The sequence below is a fragment of the Choloepus didactylus genome, chromosome 8 (assembly GCF_015220235.1).
Source record: "Choloepus didactylus isolate mChoDid1 chromosome 8, mChoDid1.pri, whole genome shotgun sequence".
NCBI classification, from domain to species: domain Eukaryota; kingdom Metazoa; phylum Chordata; class Mammalia; order Pilosa; family Megalonychidae; genus Choloepus; species Choloepus didactylus.
In genome coordinates this window covers 133,929,408-133,952,711 of record NC_051314.1, presented here as the reverse complement: position 1 = coordinate 133,952,711, position 23,304 = coordinate 133,929,408, and the positions used below count along the sequence as shown (strand labels likewise).

The window sequence follows — 23,304 nt, the reverse complement described above, 5'->3', positions numbered from 1 at the left end:
ATGTGATTAATCCCACTAATGGAATGCTAGGGAGGGGTTGGAATGGGAAGATTTAGGCTGTATATATGTTTCCACAATTGAAAAAAAAAAAGTCTGAATAGATTATGACGATTAGCCAAGGATGATCCTGGATGGGATCTGAGGATGGAGGAGAGGAGTCTCAAAGGGACACAGTTGGGAAATAAGAAAAAAAAAAAAGGAAATACAGAATGTAAGCTTTGTATCAATGTTGGATTTCTTGAACTTAGCTGTGCTTACTGGGATTGCATAAAAGAATGTTCTTATTTATGGGAAATGTATACGTGAATTATATTGTTTGTTCAAGGATTTGTGCACCTTGCTCTCATATGTTCAGAAGACAGAGCAATAGATGATGGATGATAGGGAGGGAGGGAGGGAAAGAAAGAAATGGTGGTGTGATAGGATGTTAAAGTGGGTGGATCAGGGTATGGAGGAGGGGGATCAGGGTATGCTGGAGTTCTGTGCATGGGGTTTGTATTGCTTTTGCAACTGTTCCTGTAAGTCTGAATTTATTTCAAAATAAAATTTAAAAAAAAAAGGAGCCAAAACAGAAGTAATGGAGACAGAGACTGGAGCAGGTAAGAATCTTAGCGAAAAATTAAATCCTATTTTTTCACAAAGCAAGAAGAGTTTAATGCCTTTCCTACAGACTTGAGTCTAGTTGAGTGTGAGTTGCTCAGCAGCATGGATTTAACCCGAGGCGATGTCTCTAATCAGCAGCATGTGAGAAGTTTCCCGCATCACTTGGCACACACAGGAGCTCCTGGTAGAAAGCATGGTGCAGGGTTCTGTGCTAATATTCTTCAGTAAATGGATACTCAGGGTGGCCAATGACACTAAACGGAGAAAGAACAATGGGTAATGTGGCAGCCATGATTGTATTTATAGGTCGACACAAACATGGTTCTATGAAGCTTAACATGAGGTCAAAATTTCAAAATTTTATTTCCTGGCTATTTATAAAGTCTCTCTTTCTAGCTTCCATAAAACTGATGTTATAATACAGTTTCTGTTAAAAATAGTTAATCAAATTATATTCCCTTGGCTGCAACTGAACACAGAGATGAACTACTGCAAATATTCAAATGATTCTCCTCCCTTAGCTACATCTATAAACAAACAGACATTTCATGGTTTTTAAAATTTTGAGTTCTCACTGAAAACAGAAAATCTTTCTGCCTTGTTATAAACAAGAAGTCTAGGTACACGCTCAGCACCATTAAGTATTTTAAGATGATACAGGTTGCTGATGGCAATTTCACTTCCATTTTATGAATTCATTAATTATGTACAAACTGATTACCACATGTAAAATAGTATGTCAGACTCACAAATGGATACAATGACATGTAAAGGATACGGCCCCATATCCAAGGAGAGTACTATACTGTAAGCATGATCTCTATATAGTAATGACAATACATAATATAAAGTGATAGAAAAATGGTTATTACTAAAATATTTAGTTGGTGGCCAGAATTGCTAGTTTCTTCTGAGTCTCCTGTTCTTTTTGCATTAGTTCCCTATTCTATTCTCTATACTACCAACAATTAGCAATGGTAATAGGATATTTACCAATTTTTGAGTAGTTGAGGACTTAGTGTCATTGTTGCTCATTTATACATTATCGTATGATTTTTATTATGAATTAAATTCCCAGTGGCTTTCCATAATTTGTAATACATATCCTTTTTCACAAACCTGGAACCTTAGAGCATGAATGAGTAGTGAGTATGTATTGGCTGCAAATTCTCTCCAACAATGGAGGTTTTGCCTTGACACTCTTTCTTTGGTTTTAAATGTTTCTTCTCTTAACATATTCATTATCTGCACTGAGATTTCCATAATTCAGTAAATTAAAACCAGCAGTTTATACACACACCCCCAAGTCTAGCCTTGCAAGAGGAAAATGCAAAATTTAGTGTTTGGGACCTGCAGTTACATGAGATGAAAAGGAAGGGAAAATTTGAAAATTATTGAAGACATAAAGCTTACAGGTCCTAGTGAATTATAACATGCTGAGGGTGACGGGAATGATGGAGATGCCTTTTCTCATCACAAGGAAGAGGGCAGGTTTGGAAGAAGAAGATCATTGGGCCTCATTGACTTTGAAAAAATTGAGCTACATTTGGAATTTGCGTTGTGTATTTCTACCATATTGTTGTAGAAATTAGAGGCCGACAGGGGAGATGGAGACTCAGTAATGAAATGGGGGTGTTCTGGAAAGTGATATGGAGTGAGGAGAGCAGAGGAGTGTGTGTGGAGGTGCAAGTTGACTGTGGCCCTGCTCAGCATCTAGCAGAATATAAACAGAGCCGAGGGTGAATCTGGTCTCAGTGTCAGGAAACCTCCTGTGCCTTCCCTGTCTCAAACTGGACTTTGCCTTCCTGGTGTTTAGGCAGATTTTCAGAGCTCTCCTACTTTCCTCATCTGAAAAAAGATCAAAGCAATAATTAAAGTCGCTTACAATTGACCATTGATATAGCGCATGTTTTGGTTTAGTCCATCTAAGACCTTCATGTCCTCTGGTGTCAACTGGAATTCAAAAACCTATGAGGGAAGCAGGAAAACATTTATTATATTCAGATCTTATAATTGTCAATCTGGATAAGCCAGAGAAATCATCATCATAAAAGAAATTATAGTGTGTCTGGTACAAAATTAATAAAGAATAATCAATAAATCCAAAACTCATGAGAAATTAAAATAGAAAACATCCCATTTGTAATGGCAACAGTTAGATACACTACCTATGTATCAGTTTAACAGGAAATGTACAAGGAATTTCAGAAGAAAATTATAAAATGCTCTAAGGGATTATATAAAAAGAGTTGACTGAATTGAAATACATAAAATTGTCTCATATAGAAAGATTCCGTAGTGTAAAGGTGTCTTTTGTTATAAATTAATCTTTACTTTTTCATAGTGATAGTATTCCCAAACATTTATGGAATTGAGAGGATGTTTGAATGTGAATGAAACACTGCTGTCCCTGGAACAGGCACACACTGGACCGCTTTCTGTAGGAACTCAAGGAAGAAGAGTTTGTGATTGGGAGTATGGTTTTCACACTTCAGAGAACAAGGAAGTAAGGGGGGATTGTCCATTCTGTCTGGTTTGGTGGACACGTATGGCTCAGAGCCTCAACTGGGATCTGGCAAATATATCTGAGAAATTTGGAGACCTAATAAGTTCACCTAATCCAAATTTGTTATTTTAGAAATGAAGAACATGAATTGTCACTTGGTCACGGCGATAGGGTAAATTATAGAAATAAGGTGAGAATCCTAATCTCTGGTTTCTGCTCAGTCCCCTTTCTATCTGGCCATCCTGCCTCTCTTGATGTTGTAGAAAAAGAGGAAATATTTGGGAACACACATGGGAAACATATGCGTAGGAAACGTTAGGGAAGTCAACATGGCCCAAAGATGTGCTGAGATGCTTACAAAGCAGAACACACGTGGGATAATATTGAGGCCTCCTGGGCCCACAGCCCTGCTCCTCACCTGCATGTTCTCTCTGATCCGCTTCTCACTGAAGCTCTTGGCCAGGACCACGACCCCACGCTGGATCTGGTAGCGAAGGGCAATCAGGGCTGGGGTGCGCTTGTGCTTTTTGGCCATAGCACAAAGCACTGGATCATCCAAGAGAACAGGCGAGTTCTGGTCCACCCTGGGAGGAAGGCAGAAAGGCTGAATATTGTGGCTCAGTATTCAATTTACCAGGAGGCTCCTCCCAGGCTAAGGGGATCGATCTATCCTAGACCAGTGGTTCAAAATGTGGTCTCTAGGCTGGCAGCACTATACCACCTGGGAACCTATTAGAAATGTAAATTCTAGTACTTCACTCCAGATGTATTAAATCAGAGCCCCACATGTGGGGTCCAACAGTCAGTGTTTTATCAAGCCCTCCAGGGAATTTTTATGTGTGCTTCACTTTGTGAACAATGGTTCCAGACCCTTGAATTTTCCTTTTCTACTTCCTGTTGGCTGTATTTATTCTCTTGGTAGAGCCCTAGAAGAAGGACAAGAAACTGTATGGGAAGATTTGGATGATACTTATTTTAACTTCTGTAACATATTGTTGAAAATCTTGCAAGCTCCAAATGAGAACTATTCATTCTCATATTTAAGTATAATGTGTAATATTTCCACAGAAGTTTTCAAAATGCTTTCAGATGGTAATTTTTTTCTGGTCTCATATACCTGGGAGTTACATAATATTTTATTTTATTCAGAGATTAAGTAACTGAAGGTTTTAGGAAATGGAACTTAAACTGTGTTAATCAGCTCATAAGTGTCAGAATTATCATTTGAGCTTATGCTTTTGGTCTCACCTTTTGGATTATGTAGATTTCAATGCATATATGTATTATTACATAAATTATAACCACGTATATATACCATATAAGCAATAGGCCTGATTGTGGGACTTAAAGAGGACTATTTCTGCAGTCCCTATCCACCACTTTAAACAGATAAGTGAGAGTTATCTCTAGGGAAGAGAGTTTAGTGTGATTAAAAATGGTTTCTCTCTAACGGGGATTTAGGTAAACTCCCCATTGCCCTCATTACCACTTTTTTTCTCGGTGGGATCCCAGAGCACTGTAGGCCACAAGCACAATATCTTTTGACTTGCAGAAGTCCAACAGCTTTCTCTGGTTGAGATAAGGGTGGCATTCTACCTGTGGAATGCAAGACAGAAATGTGTCAGATTATAGGAAAGATCACCTTAAAATGTAAGTGAAGGGTTGAAAGTCAAAGAAGCTGAATAGAAATCCTGCAGAGCTTAAAAGGATCTGAAAATATCAACATGAACAAACGACTTGAACTAAGATAAATTTTCTATCTCTGTTTACTGGGAAGGCCAAACCATTGCCAGGTCTTTGTTCTAAATACTTTTGTCTTTTACAAGGAGAAACGGCTAATTCTGGATAGATGTTGGGAAGAACCATTTGAGCTTTGGAAATCAAATTGTGGCAGAAAGGAAGAAATCATCCTAAGACATAAGAGGGCATGTAGAAAAGACAAGCAGACCCTTTTGGGAGGATCCCATTGGGTACATTTTTGTAGACATGATCATCAAATGGACTATTTACTACTGCATTCCTCATCTCATTGAATCAATAGAATTCTATGAGTTCATAATGATGAGAGAGGGAAAGAAAGGGTACAAAAAATATTTGTCAACATTGAATGTGATTTTTACAGTACTCAGTAGAATACTGATAATTAAAGGGTAAAATTAACCTTACCTTGTCTAATACCTGTAACTGTAGCTTTTCCTAAGTTAATGAAAGAATTTTTTACTGTAGGAAAATGTATACTAAGAAAAGCAAAAGAAGTGATAAAAAATAGAAAATTATTACTTGCAAAAACCAATGAAATTGTGAAAAATCTTAGTTGGATTTAAACCCTTAGGTGAAAAGTAGGGGTTGCCAAATTACCACCCACCATGTTACTTGGTGTGCCAGTTTGAATGTATTCTGTCCCCGAAACACCATTATCTTTGATGTAGTCTTGTGAGGCAGACGTTTTCGTGCTGATTAAATTTGCTTGGAATATGCCCCACCCAGCTGTGGGTGATGACTCTGATGAGATGTTCCCATGGAGGCATGGCCCCACCCATTCAGGGTGGGACTTGATCAGTGGAGCCATATAAATGAGCTGACTGAAAGAGAAGGAACTCAGTGCAGCTGTGAGTGACATTTTGAAGAGGAGCAAGCTTGCTAGAGAGGAACATCCTGGGGGAAAGCCATTTTGAAGCCAGAACTTTGGAGAGACGCCAGCCACATGCCTTCCCAGCTAACAGAGGTTTTCTGGATGCCATTGGCCATCCTCCAGGGAAGGTACCCGATTACTGATATGTTACCTTGGACACTCTATGGCCTTAAGACTAACCGTGTAGCCAAATAAACCCCCTTTTTCTAAAAGCCAATCCATCTCTGGTGTTTTGCATTCTGCAGCATTAGCAAACTAGAACAGATTTTGGTACCAGAAAAGTGGGGTGCTTTTGCTGCTGAGTCTGCAAATACCAAACATGTTGGAACCGCTTTTCAAATGGATAAGGGGAAGATTCTGGAAGAATTGTGAGGAGCTTGATAGAAAAGGCCAAAACTGCTTTAAAGGGACTGTTTATGGAAATATGGACTCTAAAGATACTTCTGATGAGGACTTGAGCAGAAATGATGACTGTATTGTTGTGAACTGGGAGAGAGGTGATCCTTGTTTTAAAGTGGCAGAGAATTTGGCAAAATTGAGTCCTGGTGTCAGATGGAAGGAAGAATTTGAAAGCGACAACCTGGAATACTTAGCTGAGGAGATCTCCAGACTACATGTGGAGGATGTACCCTGGCTTCTTCTTGCAGCTTATAGTAAAATGCGAGCGGAGAGAGATAAACTTAGAACTGAACTCTTGGGTTCAAAGAAACCAGACGCTGATGGCTTGGAAAATTATGAGCTTCCAGGGGGTGGAATCTCAGAAGCTACAGCCCAACGTGAGGATGTAACCAAACTTGGAACCCAGCCGCCATTTCAGTACAAGCCAAGATTGGAGATGGAATTATCCAGAAAGGATTTGTGGAAACTCTTGTTGTCTGATGGCTTTGACCCCTGCATGCTTCATGCGAAGCCAACAGAATTTTTGTGAGATCTTTACAGACAGAGCCATTGCCAATCTGGACTGGAGAAGACAGACAAGGAACAAACTGAAGGAAAAATTTCTTCAAAGACAGAGCCATGGAGGTTGAGGTCTGGAGTCAAGAGGTCTCGGGCTGGGAGAGTGGAGCAGCCCACACACATGGAAAGGGTGAGTTTGCCCTGGAGGTTGAGGGTGGGCCTTCCACCTCAATGCTTGGGAAATGTCCTGCCACCCCAAGCCCCAAAGGGGGTGGAGCACATTCCCAGGGAATTGGGGAGAGCCTGGCTGCCACCACACTGTTCTGAAGGGGTTGAGCATGTGCCCCAGAGATGGAAGGGAATCCGGGAGCTGCCCCAATGTTTGAGGAGGGTGGGGCCGAGAAGGTGGTCTCCTCAATGTGTGGATATGTTGGAGCACTCACCTAAGTATTTGGAGAGGAAAGGGCTGCCAAAAAGGCCCTTAGGAAGGGTTAGGCTCCCGCTCTCTCAAGCCCCAAGGATGCAACATCATTCTGTTAATGACTCTTGGACTTTGAATTCTAATGGAATTTGTCCTGTGGGTTTTAGGAACTGTTTTGGTCCTGTTAACCCTGTTTTCCTTACTCTTTCTCCTTATGGCAATGGGAATGTTTATTCTATGAATGTCCCTCCTTTGTATATGGGAAGCATATAACTTGTTCTAAGTCCACAGATCCAAAGGTAGAGGAGAATTATGCCTTAGGACCCACTACGCCTGTAATTGATTTTGATAGGATCTTGTACTTAACTATTGTCACTGAAATGATTTAAGTTTCTGTGATATTGTGATGGAACGAATGTATTTTGTACTTGGAAAGATAATGTCATTTTGGGGTCCAGGGGGTGGAATGTGCCAGTTTGAATGTATTGTGTCCCCCAAACGCCATTATCTTTGATGTAGTCTTGTGAGGCAGACGTTTTCATGCTGATTAGATTTGCTTGGAATATGCCCCACCCAGCTGTGGGTGATGACTCTGATGAGATACTCCCATGGAGGCATGGCCCCACCCATTCAGGGTGGGACTTGATCAGTGGAGCCATATAAATGAGCTGACTGAAAGAGAAGGAACTCAGTGCAGCTGTGAGTGACATTTTGAAGAGGAGCAAGCTTGCTAGAGAGGAACATCCTGGGGGAAAGCCATTTTGAAGCCAGAACTTTGGAGGAGACGCCAGCCACGTGCCTTCCCAGCTAACAGAGGTTTTCCGGATGCCATTGGCCATCCTCTAGTGAAGGTACCCGATTACTGATGTGTTACCTTGGACACTTTATGTCCTTAAGACTGTAACTGTGTAGCCAAATAAACCCCCTTTTTATAAAAGCCAATCCATCTCTGGTGTTTTGCATTCCACAGCATTAGCAAACTAGAACAGTTGGCAATTGCAAAGAGAAAAACATATGTTATAGAGTAGATCTTACTACCAATAGTTTAACCAAGAGATGAAATGTAGTCTCACTAATAGCAGGAGAATCTGTCATGGAGTACAGTTGGAAGGACTCAACTTCTTGATGAAATTTTCTTGCCATAAATGTTTAACCTCAATCTCTTCAGTCATCAGATGTAACTCCTATTGTATGGAGTCATGTACTAGAGAAACAGGTTTCTTAGGATCACAAGGCAACAAACTGATAAATCCAGAATATTTGACAAAAACCTGTCAGTATAAGAAATGCTTGAGCAATGGCTGCAGATTAAAAGAGCTTAAAAGACATTAAAAAGTAATATGTGAGCTTCAGTGGATCCTGGTTTAAGAAGCAGAAACAGAAGGCATTATTAGAACAAATGAGGAAAAATGACTATGAAGTGGATAGCAGATGATGGAGAATTGCTGTTAATTTTCTTAGTTAAGATAATAGAACTCTGAATTTGTGGGAAAGTATTTTCATTCTTACGAGATGCAGCATGAGGTAGATGGGGTGAAGTGTCATGACCATAACTTACTCTGAAAGGGTTCAGTAAACATGACACATATGGATCCATACATACCATACACACACACACACACACACACACACACACACACACATATATATATACACACACACATATATATATATACACACACACACACACACACACATATCTTTTGCAAATAGAGCAAAATGAAACTATTTTTGATATCGGGGTAAAATATATATGTTAACTATACCATTAAAAAATTTTCTTTGCTTGAAATTTTTGATTAAAAACTTTGGGGTAAAGGCACGGCAAGGTGGCAGCATAGGGAGGTGTGGAATTTAGTTAGTCCCTAGAGCAACTAGTAAGTAGCCAGGAAAAACTAGAAAATAGTCTCGAACAACTGATAGGGAGACATCTGTTACTGGACAACATCATACACCAGCCTGGAATGGGTGGAATGGCTGAGACTGCAGCGTAGAACTGTAAGCAGAGATCCCAAAACTGCGGAGCTGGTGCCCCTCCACCACTGGCACAGCAGGCTTAGTTGCAAACCTCACTGTGGGAAAAAGAAGCAGTCCCTGCTGGGAGCAAGGAAATGTAGCTCAACCAAGCTCTAACTGAAGTTTTAATTAACAAATTTGAACTACTGAATACATGCTATGAGCACAGATAAACCCAGAGCAAACAGGAAGGGAACCTGGAGCTTTATCCTGGCAGAGAGGAGGCAGAGCTGATGGGAAAGAAAACCCTAAATAAATAGAAACACAGGCTTTTGGAGTCCACTAAGCTCAGAATACTGAAAAGTGCTGTGTCCCATGAACAGGTGTTCTTGCCTGGTGATCTGGAGGGCTGGGGTCTGGCTCTAAAAATGGGACTTCTTGCTTTTCTCCCTTTCTCCCCCTATCATTCTAAGTGTCTCATTAGAGAAACCCTCAGGCAATTTCAGTTGTCAGCATTGACCCTGGCAAGGGTGGAGTTAAGACAGTCCAAGTCAAAGAAAAAACTCAAGTGTAGGAGAAAAATTCCCTAAAGTGCTTATCTTCCCCAAGAAAAGGGCAGGGCAGTGGCCAGCTCAAGTGCCAGCCCTCCCTCGGAGAACTCAGACCTTGGGTCCTGGGCTGGGGGGAACCAGAAACAGCCTAAGATTGACTTCTGACACCCTCCTTCCCTGGCTGGGACAGGTTCCACTGAGAATGAAATACACCGCACCTCTCTATGCTGGTGGGGAGCTGTGGGCTGACAAGCACCACTTGCTGGGTAGGATAGTAAAAGCACAGTCTAGAGGCCTCACGGGAAAGTTTGACAATCTTCTGGGTCTCACCCTCATGGAAACCTGATACTAAATACAGGCTCTTTCTGAGACCTGGGCCCTTCTGCTTGGGGAAAATCTGATTGGGATAATCAATGAAACCATATTAGACAACAACAAATTACAAATCACACTAGGAAAAAGGAAGATACGGCCCACTAAGAGGAACAAACTTACACTTCAACTGAGATACAGGAATTGAAACAACTAATTACTAAACAGGCAAATCTCCTAAATGAATTCAAAAATCAAATCAACAAGTTGAGGGAAGATATGGCAAAAGAGATGAAGGATATAAAGAAGACATTGGGTAAACATAAGGAAGAACTGGAAAATTTGAAAAAAAAAACATTGGCAGAACTTATGGGAATGAAAGGCACAAAAGAAGAGATGAAGAACACAGTGGAGAAATACAATGAGAGATTTGAAGAGGCAGAAGTAAGGGATTCATGAACTGAAGGACATGACAGCTGAAATCCTACACACAAATGAACAGATAGGAAAAAGCATGGAGAAATGTGAGCAGGGTCTCAGGTACCTGAATGACAACATGCAGTGCACAAATATACGTGCCATGGGTGTCCCAGAAGAAAGATGGGAAAAGGGACAAAAGTATAATGGAGGAAATAATCACTGAAAATTTCCCATCTGTTATAAAAGACATAAAATTGCTGATCCAAGAAGCACAGCGTACCCCAAACAGAGTAGATCCAAGTAGTCTGACTCCAAGACACATAATTACCAGACTATCAAATGTCAAAGACAAAGAGAAAATTCTGAAAGCAGCAAGAGAAAAGCAATCCATCATATACAAAGGAAGGTCAATAACACTATGTGTGGATTTCTCAGTAGAAACCATGGAGGCGAGAAGTCAGTGGTGTGATATATTTAAGATACTGAAGGAGATGAACTACCAACCAAGAATTGTATGTCCAGCAAAACTGTCCTTCAAAAATGAAGGAGAGTTAAAAATATTTTCAGACAAACAGACACTGAGAGAGTTTGTGAACAAGATACCTGCTCTGTAAGAAATACTAAATGGAGCACTACAGGCAGATAGAAAAAGACAGGAGAGAGAGGTTTGGAGAAGAGTGTTTAAATGAAGACTATCAGTAAGGCTAAAAAGAGAGAGAGAGGAAAAAATAAAAATAAAATAAGATATAAAATATAAAATATAAAATCCAAAAGACGAAAAGGTAGACAGTAGATGTTATGTTGAGTGAAATTAGCCAGAAACAAAACTATGGATACTGTATTGCTTTGCTAATATGGACTAACATTGATGATCAGAATTTGAGAGTTGAGAACACAGATTATCAGGAGATAGAAAGAGGTTGGAGATTGGGCATTTGATGCTGAAGGAGTACAGAAGTTTCAACAGTATGGATTGTATAGATCCAGAAATGGAATGGATAGCATAATAGTGTGTGATGGTAACACATTATTGTAAATACTCTGCAAAAGGTAAGTATGGACTGTATAGATCGAGAAATGGAATGGATAGCATAATAGTGTGTGATGGTAACACATTATTGTAATTACTCTGCAAAAGATAAGTGTGAGTACATTTGAAAGAGGGAGGCTAGGGGCATGTAAGACACCAGAAGGAAAGATAGAAGATAAAGACTGGGATTGTATAACTTAGCGAAACGTAGAGTGGTCAATGATGGTGATTAAATGTACAAACATAAAAATGTTTTTAAATGAGAGAGAACAAATGAGTGTCAACAATGCAAGTGTTAAAAATTGGATGGTATAGGGAAAAATACACAATCAATGCAAATTAGAGTCTATAGTTAATGGTAACATGGTAAGATGCTTCCATTAATTGTAACAAAGGCAACATACCAAAGCTAAATATGTGTAAGACGGAGATATAAGGGAATGATTTGAGATTCCTGGTCGTGATGATGTTGTCTGTCCATTTCATTGTATTTTGTCTTTATTTTTCTTCTATCTTTTGTATTTTTATTCATTATTTTTTCTCCTTTCCTCTTTTTTTGGGGAAGATATGGAAATGTTCTCATAGATTTTGGTGGTAAATGTGTAATTATGTGATTATACTTGGAATCATTGATTGTTCACTTAGGGTTGATTCTATGGGATGTAAATAAAACTGTTAAAAAATAAACAGAGGGATACAAGTGCTGGAGAAAATGTGGAGAGAGGGATGTACCTTTTCCCTGTTGGTGGGGAAGTAGAATGGTGCAGCTGGAGGGCAGCGTGTTGATTCCACAAGAAGCTAACTATGGGGTTTCCATATGGTCCTGCAACCCCATTGTTGGTTATATACTTGTAAGAACTGAGAGCAGGGACGTGAGTGGACATTGCACACTGGTGTTTATAGTAGCTATGTTCAGGATTCTCAATAGTTAGAGGTGGCCTAAAGGTACATCAACAGATAAACAGAATGTGGAACTGTGGTGTATACATATGATGGAATACCGAGTGGCGGCAAGAAGAAATGAAATTGTGAGGTATACACCTAGGTGAGTGGACCTTGAGGACAGTAGGTTGAATGAAATAAGCCAGAATCAAAAAGACAAAGATTATAATTCCTCACTAATATGGACTATGTATAATGTGTAAGCTCTGAGAATTAAATCTGAGAGCATAGGTTATCAGGAGGAGACTTATGGTAAAGGTCCCTAGATTGTAAGCTCTTAGAGCACAGCAGTCACATCTGTTCATGAGTTGTAATGGTTATCTCTGTATTCTGAGATGCTGAGCTGGTCAGTCCCTGTAACTTTGGGTATCTGTGTGACACCTGAGACTAAGAGTCACAGTTTGGCAGCTATGAATGTCAGCATTACCCATTCAGCAAATGTTAAGAAAGCTGAAAAACAGATCAGACTTCAATTAGAGATATGAATGAAATGGACTAAACCAGACTAAAGGGAAAAGGATGATATTGACTGTGTTTTAAAACCTCAACTTCTGTTTGAGACCAAAGGAAGAGATGTTTATTTGGTGCAAAATCCCTACTTTCTGTAGCACACTATGTTATTTAACTTGAATGGTCAGTTTATTCAAACACCATAATTACGTGGAACCATGAATGGGGGTGAGATCTGGTTGTTGTTTTCAGGTTAGCATGAAACCCTGATACATCCCAGAGTAATTTGGGCAGAGAATAAAAAGTATTTGTAAAGCCCTCTTGAGGGCCTGGGGAAAAATGTAGAAACATTAAACTTCCCCACCTGGGGAACTCCTGATACTCTTGCAGGCACTGGGTCTACCATGGAGGTAGGCCAAGTCCTTTATCTTGGGGCTTGCCCTTATGAAGTCACCCCCAGAGAACCTCTTTTGTTGCTCAGATGTGGCCTCTCTCTCTAAGCCTGCTCGGCTGGTAAACTCACTGCCCTCCCAGCTATTTGGGAATGATTCCCAGGGGTGTAAATCTCCCTGACAGTGTGGGATGTGTGACTTCTGTGGATGAGCCTGGATCTGGCATCGTGGGATTGTGAAAGGCTTCCTGACCAAAAGGAGGAAGAGAAATTAAACAAAACAAAGTTTCAGTTGCTGAGAGATCTCAAATGGAGTTGAGAAGTCATTCTGGAGGTTATTCTTATGCATTGTATAGATACCCCTTTTTAGTGTACTAGAATAACTAGCAGGAAATACCTGATACAGTTGAATTGCAATCCAGTATCCTTGATTGTTGAAGATGATTGTATAACTGTATAGCTTATACGTTGTGACTGTGTGATTGTGAAAACCTTGTGGCTCACACTCTCTTTATCCAGTGTATGGACAAATGAGTAGAAAAAAGTAGGTCAAAAAGTAAATGAATAACGGGGGGCAGAAAGGTGTATGAGATGTTTTGGGTGTTCTTTTTTATTCTTTTATTTTTGTTTTTATTCTTATTCTTAGTTTTTGGAGTTATGAAAATGTTCAAAAAATTGATTGTGGTGATGAATGCCCAACTATGTGATGATACAGTGAACAATTGCTTGTACACTTTGGAAGATTGCATAGTATGTGAATATACATCAATAAAATTGCATTAAAAAAGTTAGGGGTAAAATTAATGCTAAATCCAATAAAATTTTATATGTTCCTATTTAAATTCATGGTGACGTTTTACTATATATCAAAAACATATCCTGGAATTTTGTAATTATATTGTCCAATCTAGGATGCTCTACCACTCCTAGGTTCCAAGTCTTAAAAACTAAGTTACCACAAAGAACCAGTCTCAGAATACATATTTTAGACACTTAATTCAGTGGTAGAATGCAGGGAGGAGAACCAGATTAAGATTTAATCAGTCACAAGATCTTCGCTCCCTAGCTGTAAAAAGCCCTTCAGAATTGGTTTCCTCCACCTTTATCATCACCATAAACTGGTGACCTCATCCGTCAAACCTGGATTACTTTAATAGATTCATGTTAATTTTCACCATATGTATGCTTCCTTGGTCAAGAACTGGGACAAAAAACTCAGGCTCCAAATGCAACACAAACCCATAACACCTATAGGGTCTATTTTCACTCTTTCCTTGTTGATACCCACTCTTCCATGATTGCTGGATTCCTTACTATATGCAATTCCTTCCAAATCACTTTCACCCACCCAGTTGCTGGCTATGTTTAAAGCTTGGGTAACTGCCCATCTTCCTCCTAAAGGTGTTGTTAAGTCTTCCTGCCCTCCTTGATCTCTTTCCCTTTCTGTAAATTCTTTCATATAAATTAGTGCTAAGATCTCCCCACCATTTTCCCTAAGACTTTATCAAGCTCAGATACAATTCTGAATTCTATCCCTGCCCTTCTAGAGAGATGACATCCTCTCTAGTCTGGTCACAGAGGTAAGGTGAGTAGGAGGGAATGTGCATAGTCACCTGGCAGAAGTGCAGGAAGAAGGGGTGAAGAACAGAAAAGGGAAAGCCCTGGTGGGCTGAGGGGGCTGCTCACCTGGTTGCAGGCAGGCTTGTACTTGAGACCTGGCTTGTTCAGGATCCTCTCCAGCTGCTTGTGGTTAAAGTTGGACACGCCGATGGACTTGGTCAATCCCGCGTCCTTACACTTCTCCAGGGCCTGGGAGGAAGGGGTTGTGAAGGATTTTCGTAAATTGGCTACAAGTCAGGAAATGATGAAAGACAGCACTGTTAATAAGAACAAATGTCAGCAAATGACCATGTAGCTGAGAGACTTTACCTCAAAGAAGAAAGAGGTAATAAGATCAACAGTGAAGAAGATCCATTAAATAGAAAGAAATGACTTTCTTTTAGTTGTACAGTGAGGGGAAGAGCTGCTTATCCTCACTGATCCCTATGCTTCCCCTCCCTTTGTCTCTTTAACATTCTGGTAACATTCTCCCTGTCACTGTTCTACCAAAGAGCTTTTGTCAAGATCCTGAATTGCTAAATCCAATGGAGCCCATCTCATTTGACCTAGCAGAAGCGCTGGACAGACACAGTTGAAAATTTTTTCCTTAAAACACTTTTGTCACTTGCTTCTAGGCCATGAACTATTTTGGTGGTCCTCTAATCCCCTAGATTTTCCTTGTGCTAGAGTTTCATCTTTCTCAACTCTAATACTGGAAGCCTCTATGATCAGGCTTCACAACTTGTCTCTTCTGTATCTTCTCTTGCTCTGTATTGATCTCATCCAGATTCATGCTTTAAATTCCATCTGCTTGCCCAAGGCTCCCAAGTTGATATCCCCTCCCACACCTATCCCAAGACCTTGATATTGATAGACTTCCAGGATCACCTTCCTACTCATTATTGTCATTTGGGTGTCAAATAGGCAGCTCATACTGAACAAGTCCTCAACAGAGCTCCTGATCTTCCTCCTAACCTGTTCCTCCTGAAGTCCTCCAAATCTCAGGGAATGTCAGCTCAACCCTCCTATGTCCTTGGTTCAAGGACCGAAGGGTTAATCGTCCTCATTGTCTCACACCCTTCTTTCATTACATCAGCAAATTCTGTGATCTCTGCCCTCAGAATAGGTTCAGAATCCAATCAATTTTCACCACCTTCACTGCTTCTATGCTATAATACTTTTGTTTCTTATCTCCATATTTCAATGACCTACTAGCTGGTCTCCCTGCTTCCACTCTTATCCCTCTAGTCTGTATTCCGCTGTGTTTATATGCAGTGCTCTTCAATAGAACAGTCTCTGATAATGGAAATAGTCCATGTCTATCCTGTCCAATGTGGTACCCACTAGACAAATGAGGCTATTAGCCAAGTGAAATTAGTTACCAAGAACTGATATTTTCATACTAATGATTTATAATTAATGTAAATTTATATAGCCTCATGTGGTTATTGACTACTGCATTAGTGAAAATATATAGTGATCTTATTAAAAACTAAATCAGGTGATACCCTCTAATGGCTTCCAAGCTCATCCTGAGTAAAAAGATGTCCTTTCTAAGAGACCCTCCTTGATCTGGTCCCCCGTTTGCCCTCTGACTTCATCAACTGCCCCTCTTTCCTTTTCCAGTCTTCTCAGAATTCACTGTTTTCTTGAACTCAAGGCACTCTACCACCCAAAGGCCTCTGAACTAGCTGTCTCCTCTCCCCAGATTATCTTCCCCTATATATCCACATGACTCATCCCTTTTGGTACACCTCTTCTCAAATGTCTCCCTTTAACTGAGGATTTCACTTCAAAGCCTGTAAAATACCAGATTCCCCCCTCCCAGTTACCTCTTCTATGAGACTCCCCATCCTCCTTACCTTCCATTATTTTTCTACAAATAACTGATGCCCATCTGACAAACTTATATTTACTTTCACCTTGCTTATTGTCTGTCTCCTCTGACTTGATGTAGGAACATGAAGGCAAGGACTTTTTTTTGCCCATATGCCCCACACATAATACCTGTTTGTTAAACATATTTAGAATAACAGATTAATAGATGAATGTCATAATTCCAAGTCTATGTAGCAGACATAAGAAAGAAAAATTGTCAGAATGCCTTCAGCTGGATTATAGAAAAGTAGGTTGAGAAATAGTAAAGCATATACTGGTACAGCAAACAGAATAAGAAATTGTAGCATGGGCACTAGGCAGGGAGCCAGAGCAAGGGGAAAGTCAGTGGGAAATCTCTCCCTCATCTCCTGCTAGGACAGGTGCAGTGATTCATTTACTCAAAGAGGAGCAATGGACACTGGAGGAAGAGTAAGACATCGGCAGTCATTGAGTTAACAGGACATGTTCTTCTTGTTGATTAAATTTATCAAAGAAAATTCTGTTCTATGAGTGAAGCTGCTACCTAGTTTCATGGTAAAAGACATTCCCAGGAATCACATTTACTCAGGATAGCAAGATTTTTCAGAAAAAAATTAATTTCCCTTTGTCAAAGCCTGTGAGAGGGTCCATTAGAGTTACCCATGCTTACTCTCATTTCCAGTGGAAGTCTAAGCTAGAGGTTGGACTGTAATTGACGGTCCTAATTCCTATGGCTTTTCTGTAATTTTGGATGTGCCCCACACTGTATATTCTTGGCAGCACATGATTGGTGAAAGTGATAATGTTAATATAACTATAAATCTGTTGTCCAAGTTGCTGTACCCTTCTAAGAGATTAATAATTTCTCTCTTCTGATAACCAAAGAAAGATTTTTCTGCTTGCTGCCCTGATAGGCATGTTGCAGTGTCAGCTTCCTCTGTAAAGGAAGGTCCACTGTGTAGCCAGGAAACTGCTACTAAGGACTAAGTCTATGTTAGAACTTCAAGGGAACTTTGGGATAATTTGTCCAATTCCTGACTATAATCTGAAAACACTGGGTTGAGGGCTGTCTAGCGACCCTCCCAAGTTCTCACTGGTGGAGGAGTGAATCATGTCGCCTCTCCTGGCTCTTGTCTGAGCTCAGTCCTCTGAGGAGCTGCACTCACCTCCCACGTGGCACAGAGATCCACTGTGTCGAATATGAATTTTCCATGTTCATCTTTTGGAAGAAGTTCCTCTCCAGGCTGGAATAGAAGCAGTCATTTCAGGGAGGCCACGAAATAATGCTCTGCCCCTCATCGTGGTGTCATGTGCATCTAGAGCTAGGACACTAAAGCTCCACAAGGTAGGGGAGCAGCTTTCCAGATACTAATTTCTGCAAAGTGGTGGGAGTAGGTAGTTGTAAGGAATGACTTTTAGGAGACAGACTTCTTATAATCTCTTCCATCTATTATGTTTTATTGAATATCCTTTGTCTTTGGTCCCAAAGGGGACTTAGTTCAGTCTGCCCCTCAGATTTAGGAAATGTCCCAGCTTCACCTGAAAAGTCAGTCAGTTATATCACCTTTATTTCCACCAAAGTGCATTGTCAACTTGCCCCAGGCTGACAATAAGAACTTCTTATTCCCTGAACACATGAAGAGTCAGTGGTAAACACTAGGTTCTTTTCATGATTAATATGGATGCTGGAAGAGCCAGAGATGTTCTCAAGTATTAATCCCCACAAGCCTTCACCTGCCCTAAGGGCTTGTAGGCCACCATTGGAACATGCTGGGAAAAAAAATAAAGCTGACCTGGAGGAAGGCACACATAAGAGATGGAGAGAAAGAGACATTTCTGAAAACAACTTTGAATCACTAAATCTAGCTCTGCCTTGGACCTCCCATCTACGTAACCAAATAAACTCTTTCTTTTGCACAACCTAGCTTGATAAGATTTCTGCTACTTTTAATCAAGAGTCCCATACAGCACAGTCATTCGTGCCTAAGGGCAGGCCACAAAGCCCTACTTTGAAGTGGTGCCAACACTAGGGGCAAAGGGCTGCAGGTCCCTGTGGAGGCTGCCGGTTCTAGACCCACCCAGAGTGAGCCACAACAAGCCCCTTTCAGCTTGAAATTGGGGGAGATGAGGAAAACTCCCTGTGCACCAACATGAGGCAGTTTCAGTGCTCACCACAGCTACTTGAAACTGTGCCTGTGAACTTCCCCAAGAGATCAGGAGCCATAATTAGGTCTGTGCCTTGGACCCACCCAGTTATTTCCTCAAGATTTTGAGGCAGAGGCTTTATCTGTTTGAACTCTAATCTCCTGGAGTCATGGAGGAGGGAACTCAGGATATAAACATTATTAAATTAAAAGTGAATTATTTAAGATTCTTCCCCAGTTTCATAATTCCTAAATGCTCCTAAAGAAGCATAATACAATCATTTATGCAAGATGAAGGTCATGGTGCTAGAGGCAGTGAAATTGGTTCGATCATGCAAATTACAAACCTTCAGAGCTGCTGGGAAATGAATAATGTAGAGGTCCACATAGTCCAGCTGAAGTTTCTTCAGGGAGCTTTCCAAGGCTGGTCGGACCAACTCTGGTCGAAGGAAAGTGACCCAAAGCTGCAGAGGTCAAAGAAAAGACCTGTTGAGTTAACACTTTAGCTGACTTAGTGAAGGAGATAAGAAACTAGGTAACCGGTGTAGTATGAGTAGTTTAGCATATTCCAAAGTGAATCTTGTTTGCCATCACTACTGACTTTAAGTTAAACTTGGGTCATTGATAAACCTTGAATGTAATCAGTAGGAACAGAACTAATTTTTAGGTTTTATTCAGAATATTACCTCATTATTATTATCCTTTAAATTATGTGAGTCTAACAATCAAAGATTGATATAGAAAATTTTGAACTGAAATAGAGGATAAAGATCAAAGTACACAGAAAAAAATAGAAACAATGCCACATGAAAACATGTAGGAATGGGAATTCTTGCATATATATTATGTGTGTAGTATGTATATAGTCCTGAATAATAGCCATACTGGGACAGTTCCACTAAGGTACTAGACAAACTTGTTTCCCACATGTAGTTTCCAAGGGCTTTAAAGCTAACTCCTAGATTGGTTTACTTTATCCAATATTTACACAGGTTTCCCACTGGTTGAACATTTGATGAACACATGGAACAAAATTCCTTTCATCCTGGGTTCCCTTTTAATTTGACATATTCATATAAACTATTATTTTTCTGAGTGGATTGTCAGTACATCTACTGGACAATGGAAGGAAATGACTTAAGGGTAAAAGTCATCACCAAATAATAGTAATGTCTGTCATCTGTATTATGTTTTAAAGAGCTTACAAAACATGTTCATGCAATTTATTTAGTTCCATTCTCATAGTATTCCTTTTATATATATACTTGTGGGAAAAATTGGTTTCAACATGGTAATATGTGCTGAAAAAAATACAAGAAACTTCAGCTATATCTTGTTTAGTACTCAAATAGCTCTCTTACATTGCTCTCTCTTATTGGCAAAGGTGTGAACTTCAGAATGTTAAGAAATTTTACAAAGTCAAATAGATGAGAAGGAAAGCCATAGGTGATCACACATCTGTCAGTGCTATAATCCATGCCAAATTCTACAGCCTGGGCTGAAGCTCAGAAGAATTAAGTGATTTTAGTATGAAGTGAAGTCACAAAATGTGAACACAGCAACCATGAGAAACCCATCATATATGTGTGAATAAAAGTTGTATGAACAAGCACAATTCACAAAACAGTTACTCAAAGAATATAACTTCTCATTTACACACATAATCATGTTTCACAGTGTGCAGATACTCACATGCAAAATATACACACACCTTTGAAGTGTAGAATATGTCTTCTCTCTTCACAGTGCCATCTGCAATCTTGCTCCGAATGGCCTGTCCAACCTCCTCTTCATTTCCGTACAGAAGGGCAGAATCAATATGGCGAAACCCAGCATCAATAGCTAACTTGGTGGCCTCCAGTGCTTTACTCTTTGGAACCTAGAGGAGCAAAAAGGAGATCCATTTGATTGACAGGAAGCCATGCCCCAACAGTGGCCTTCACCAGAATCAGTCACTCCCCTGTGTCTTGTCTTAGTTTTGTATATAGGGTGACCACTCGTCCCAGTTTGTCTGGGACTTTTCCAGGTTTAGCATCAAAAGTTGTGCATCCCAGGAACCCCTTCAGCCCTGGAAAAATGGAATGGCTGCTCATTAGCATTGAGGTTCCCTGAGACCACCCTGAGGTTCAGTGATTCACTAGACGTACTCACAGGGTTGAGCATATAGGTGTATTCACAGCTGTGATTTATTACAGTGAAAAGATACAAAACAGAATGAGCAAAGGGAAATGGTCCATGTGGCAAAGCTCAGAGGAACCAGTCACAAAAGTTCAAGTACTTCAAAGGGAGACATAGTGAATAAGCTTAATCTCTCCAGCATCAAATTTGACAGCACATGGGGAACACTTTCTACCAGCAAAGCCCATCACAGATTCAATGCCCAGACTTTCTACAGGAGGCTACTCATATAGGACTGCTTTGCCTGGCATATACCAAAAATCCATTCCCCTAGAAGGAAAGCAAATATTCAGCATAAACCTCATTTTTTTCTATACTTTAGACACACTTAACCACATTTATCAATTAGAGGGATGCTAGACACCTTCCCAAACCCAAGTTCCTAGACTCCACCCAAGTGTCAAGCTTTTAAGCAGGCAGTTCTAAGGAGAGCCGACTGCTATGTTAATTCATTTCTGCACAGTCACTCTAGCTGCATGACAGAATTATACAGTAGGAGTGAAAATGAAACTCTGAGGATATAGATATACGGAAGAAATTAACCACAGCTTGTAAGGGATTAGTAAGGTAGACATAAGCCTGAAATCCAAAGCCAATTCAATGAGAGAAGATGTAATTCTGGAGAAATTGGAATTAAAAGCTTGTCTACCAAAGTTAGAAAAAACCTTTAAAGTGCATATGATAATGGACAAAAGACAAATGAAGCAAATGTTTTCTTTCATTGTTGTTAAGGTATATCAAAAGCTTTCCTTGTTCAGCATAATTACAAGGAATTAGATGCTGAACCTCAACCACCTCTGCTGCTCTCCCATGCACTTTTCCTTGGGCTTACAGCACATGGAGGTTTGCAAGGCTGAAGCTTCCATGTTATCCACGATCTTTCCATCTTCTTCATCCCCCATTGCATGACTAAGAAAACAAGGCCTGGCCCCTGTTGTTCAAATCGTCTGTTAAAATTTTCTGTCTATAGTACAGGTGGGCATAATGTGACTCAATGTTAAGTAGATTGTCTGTTGTTATGCAGTTAAGTCGTGAGAAATAGTAATTTGGAATGCCAGTTGTATGGTTTCCATTCTACAGAATTGTCCCCTTTGCCCACTCAGGTGAGAGGAAGAACTCTATTTCCTTCCAACCTGAAGTATTTTATGGAGGACGAAGTACTGAAGACTTACTGTGGTAAGATAGCACTTCCCCTAAAAAGATGTCATATTTCCCTGTCAGGCTGAGTTTTTCAGGGAGAGGAGGAGGAAACATGCCAATTGCTCTGTTTTCAGCCTGTTGCTCACCAGGCTGCCCCACCCCACAGCTGCTCCACCCCACCACCACCCAGCGTTTAGCACACACCCTCAAGTCCAGGGCCCCTTCCAACACGGGTTCTCTGGCCCATGTGTACTGGGTAGGGAGAAAGATTTCTTGAAGTATAAAAAGTACAGAGAAGCTCCTGATTGCACTCAACCTCAAAGCAGGAGGCTGATAGCAAGTGCCCTGCCTGCTGAGGTTCATTTCTTCTGAAAATGGAAACAGGAGGTAAAGCCAAGCCCAGGATAATCTGTAGGTGACCACACCAGGAGACCCCAAAGCCCTGACCCAAGTCTGTCCATGAAATGGCTCTAGCCTGGTGAACCGGAGACCAAGGGGTTCCCCAGAGTCACCCAGAAACAGGGTTCTACGACAACCCAGGTGGGCAGCCACCCTCCTTAGGGCTAGTTTCATTTGAACCCTCAAACCCAAATCCTCTACTGTTACCTCTTCTGGTGCATAGGTGCCAAGTCCCAGTACAGGAATGAAGCGACCATCGTTTAGTTGCACACAACGATGTTTGAGATCCATCTCCTCTCACACTTCAGGATTAAAACTCTTCTTTCCTCCACCTCACCAGATTTATGAGCAATGCTAAGACAACGCCCCACTGCCCTGCTCAACTGTTGGCAGATAGTGTGGTGGGAGGGGCTGTGCTTAAAGCCACATTTCATGGAGAGAGATAGAAGTGGCATCTTATCACTTGGTTTTCTTTTTTTCATCAGAGAGTATACATGAGTTTATACACTAAGTGATACAGAGATCATTATTAGTTGTGAGACTATTTATTGTCTTCACTTTACCACCCATTATCCTAAATTATTTGAAGAGATTTACTAAACAAGTATTGTCAGTTTCTCAGACCGGAACCCTCCAGAAAGCAACTATATTTTTTCCTTTTTCGTCTTTGTGAAATACCTTTATGATAACACATAATTTAAAACATTTAAAGATACAACACACACCCACAAATTCAAGGAAAGTCTAATGAGCATTTTTCAAAAGTTCAGCCTCAAAAAATAATCTAAAGTACTAAAATAAAAAAAAAATTAGATTTTTACCTTTTTCATTGATCAAATTGTTTCTGTTTTTCCTTTCTTTACTTTGTAATAAAAT

The 23,304-nt window shown here is 40.3% G+C and overlaps 2 protein-coding genes across 3 annotated transcripts in view; one reads left to right on the top strand and one right to left on the bottom strand.

The window, feature by feature from the left end:
- LOC119542938 (aldo-keto reductase family 1 member C1 homolog) overlaps nt 1-23,304 on the top strand; it is a 390,984-nt gene that overhangs the window by 321,696 nt on the left and 45,984 nt on the right. The window lies entirely within an intron of this gene.
- On the bottom strand, nt 554-22,791 carry LOC119543231 (aldo-keto reductase family 1 member C1 homolog). Of its 2 annotated transcripts, XM_037847976.1 has the most exons (9): nt 22,636-22,791; nt 20,423-20,590; nt 19,059-19,175; nt 17,734-17,811; nt 14,798-14,920; nt 4,596-4,705; nt 3,528-3,693; nt 2,489-2,571; nt 554-857 (listed from the first exon to the last, which is right to left on the bottom strand). In XM_037847976.1, the coding sequence occupies exons 1-9, from the start codon at nt 22,717-22,719 to the stop codon at nt 815-817; spliced, it is 972 nt and encodes a 323-aa protein (XP_037703904.1). In that variant the 5' UTR covers nt 22,720-22,791; the 3' UTR covers nt 554-814. The 2 variants fall into 2 exon arrangements, with proteins under 2 accessions (XP_037703904.1, XP_037703905.1); XM_037847977.1 differs by lacking the exons at nt 554-857; nt 2,489-2,571; nt 3,528-3,693 and adding an exon at nt 3,700-4,035.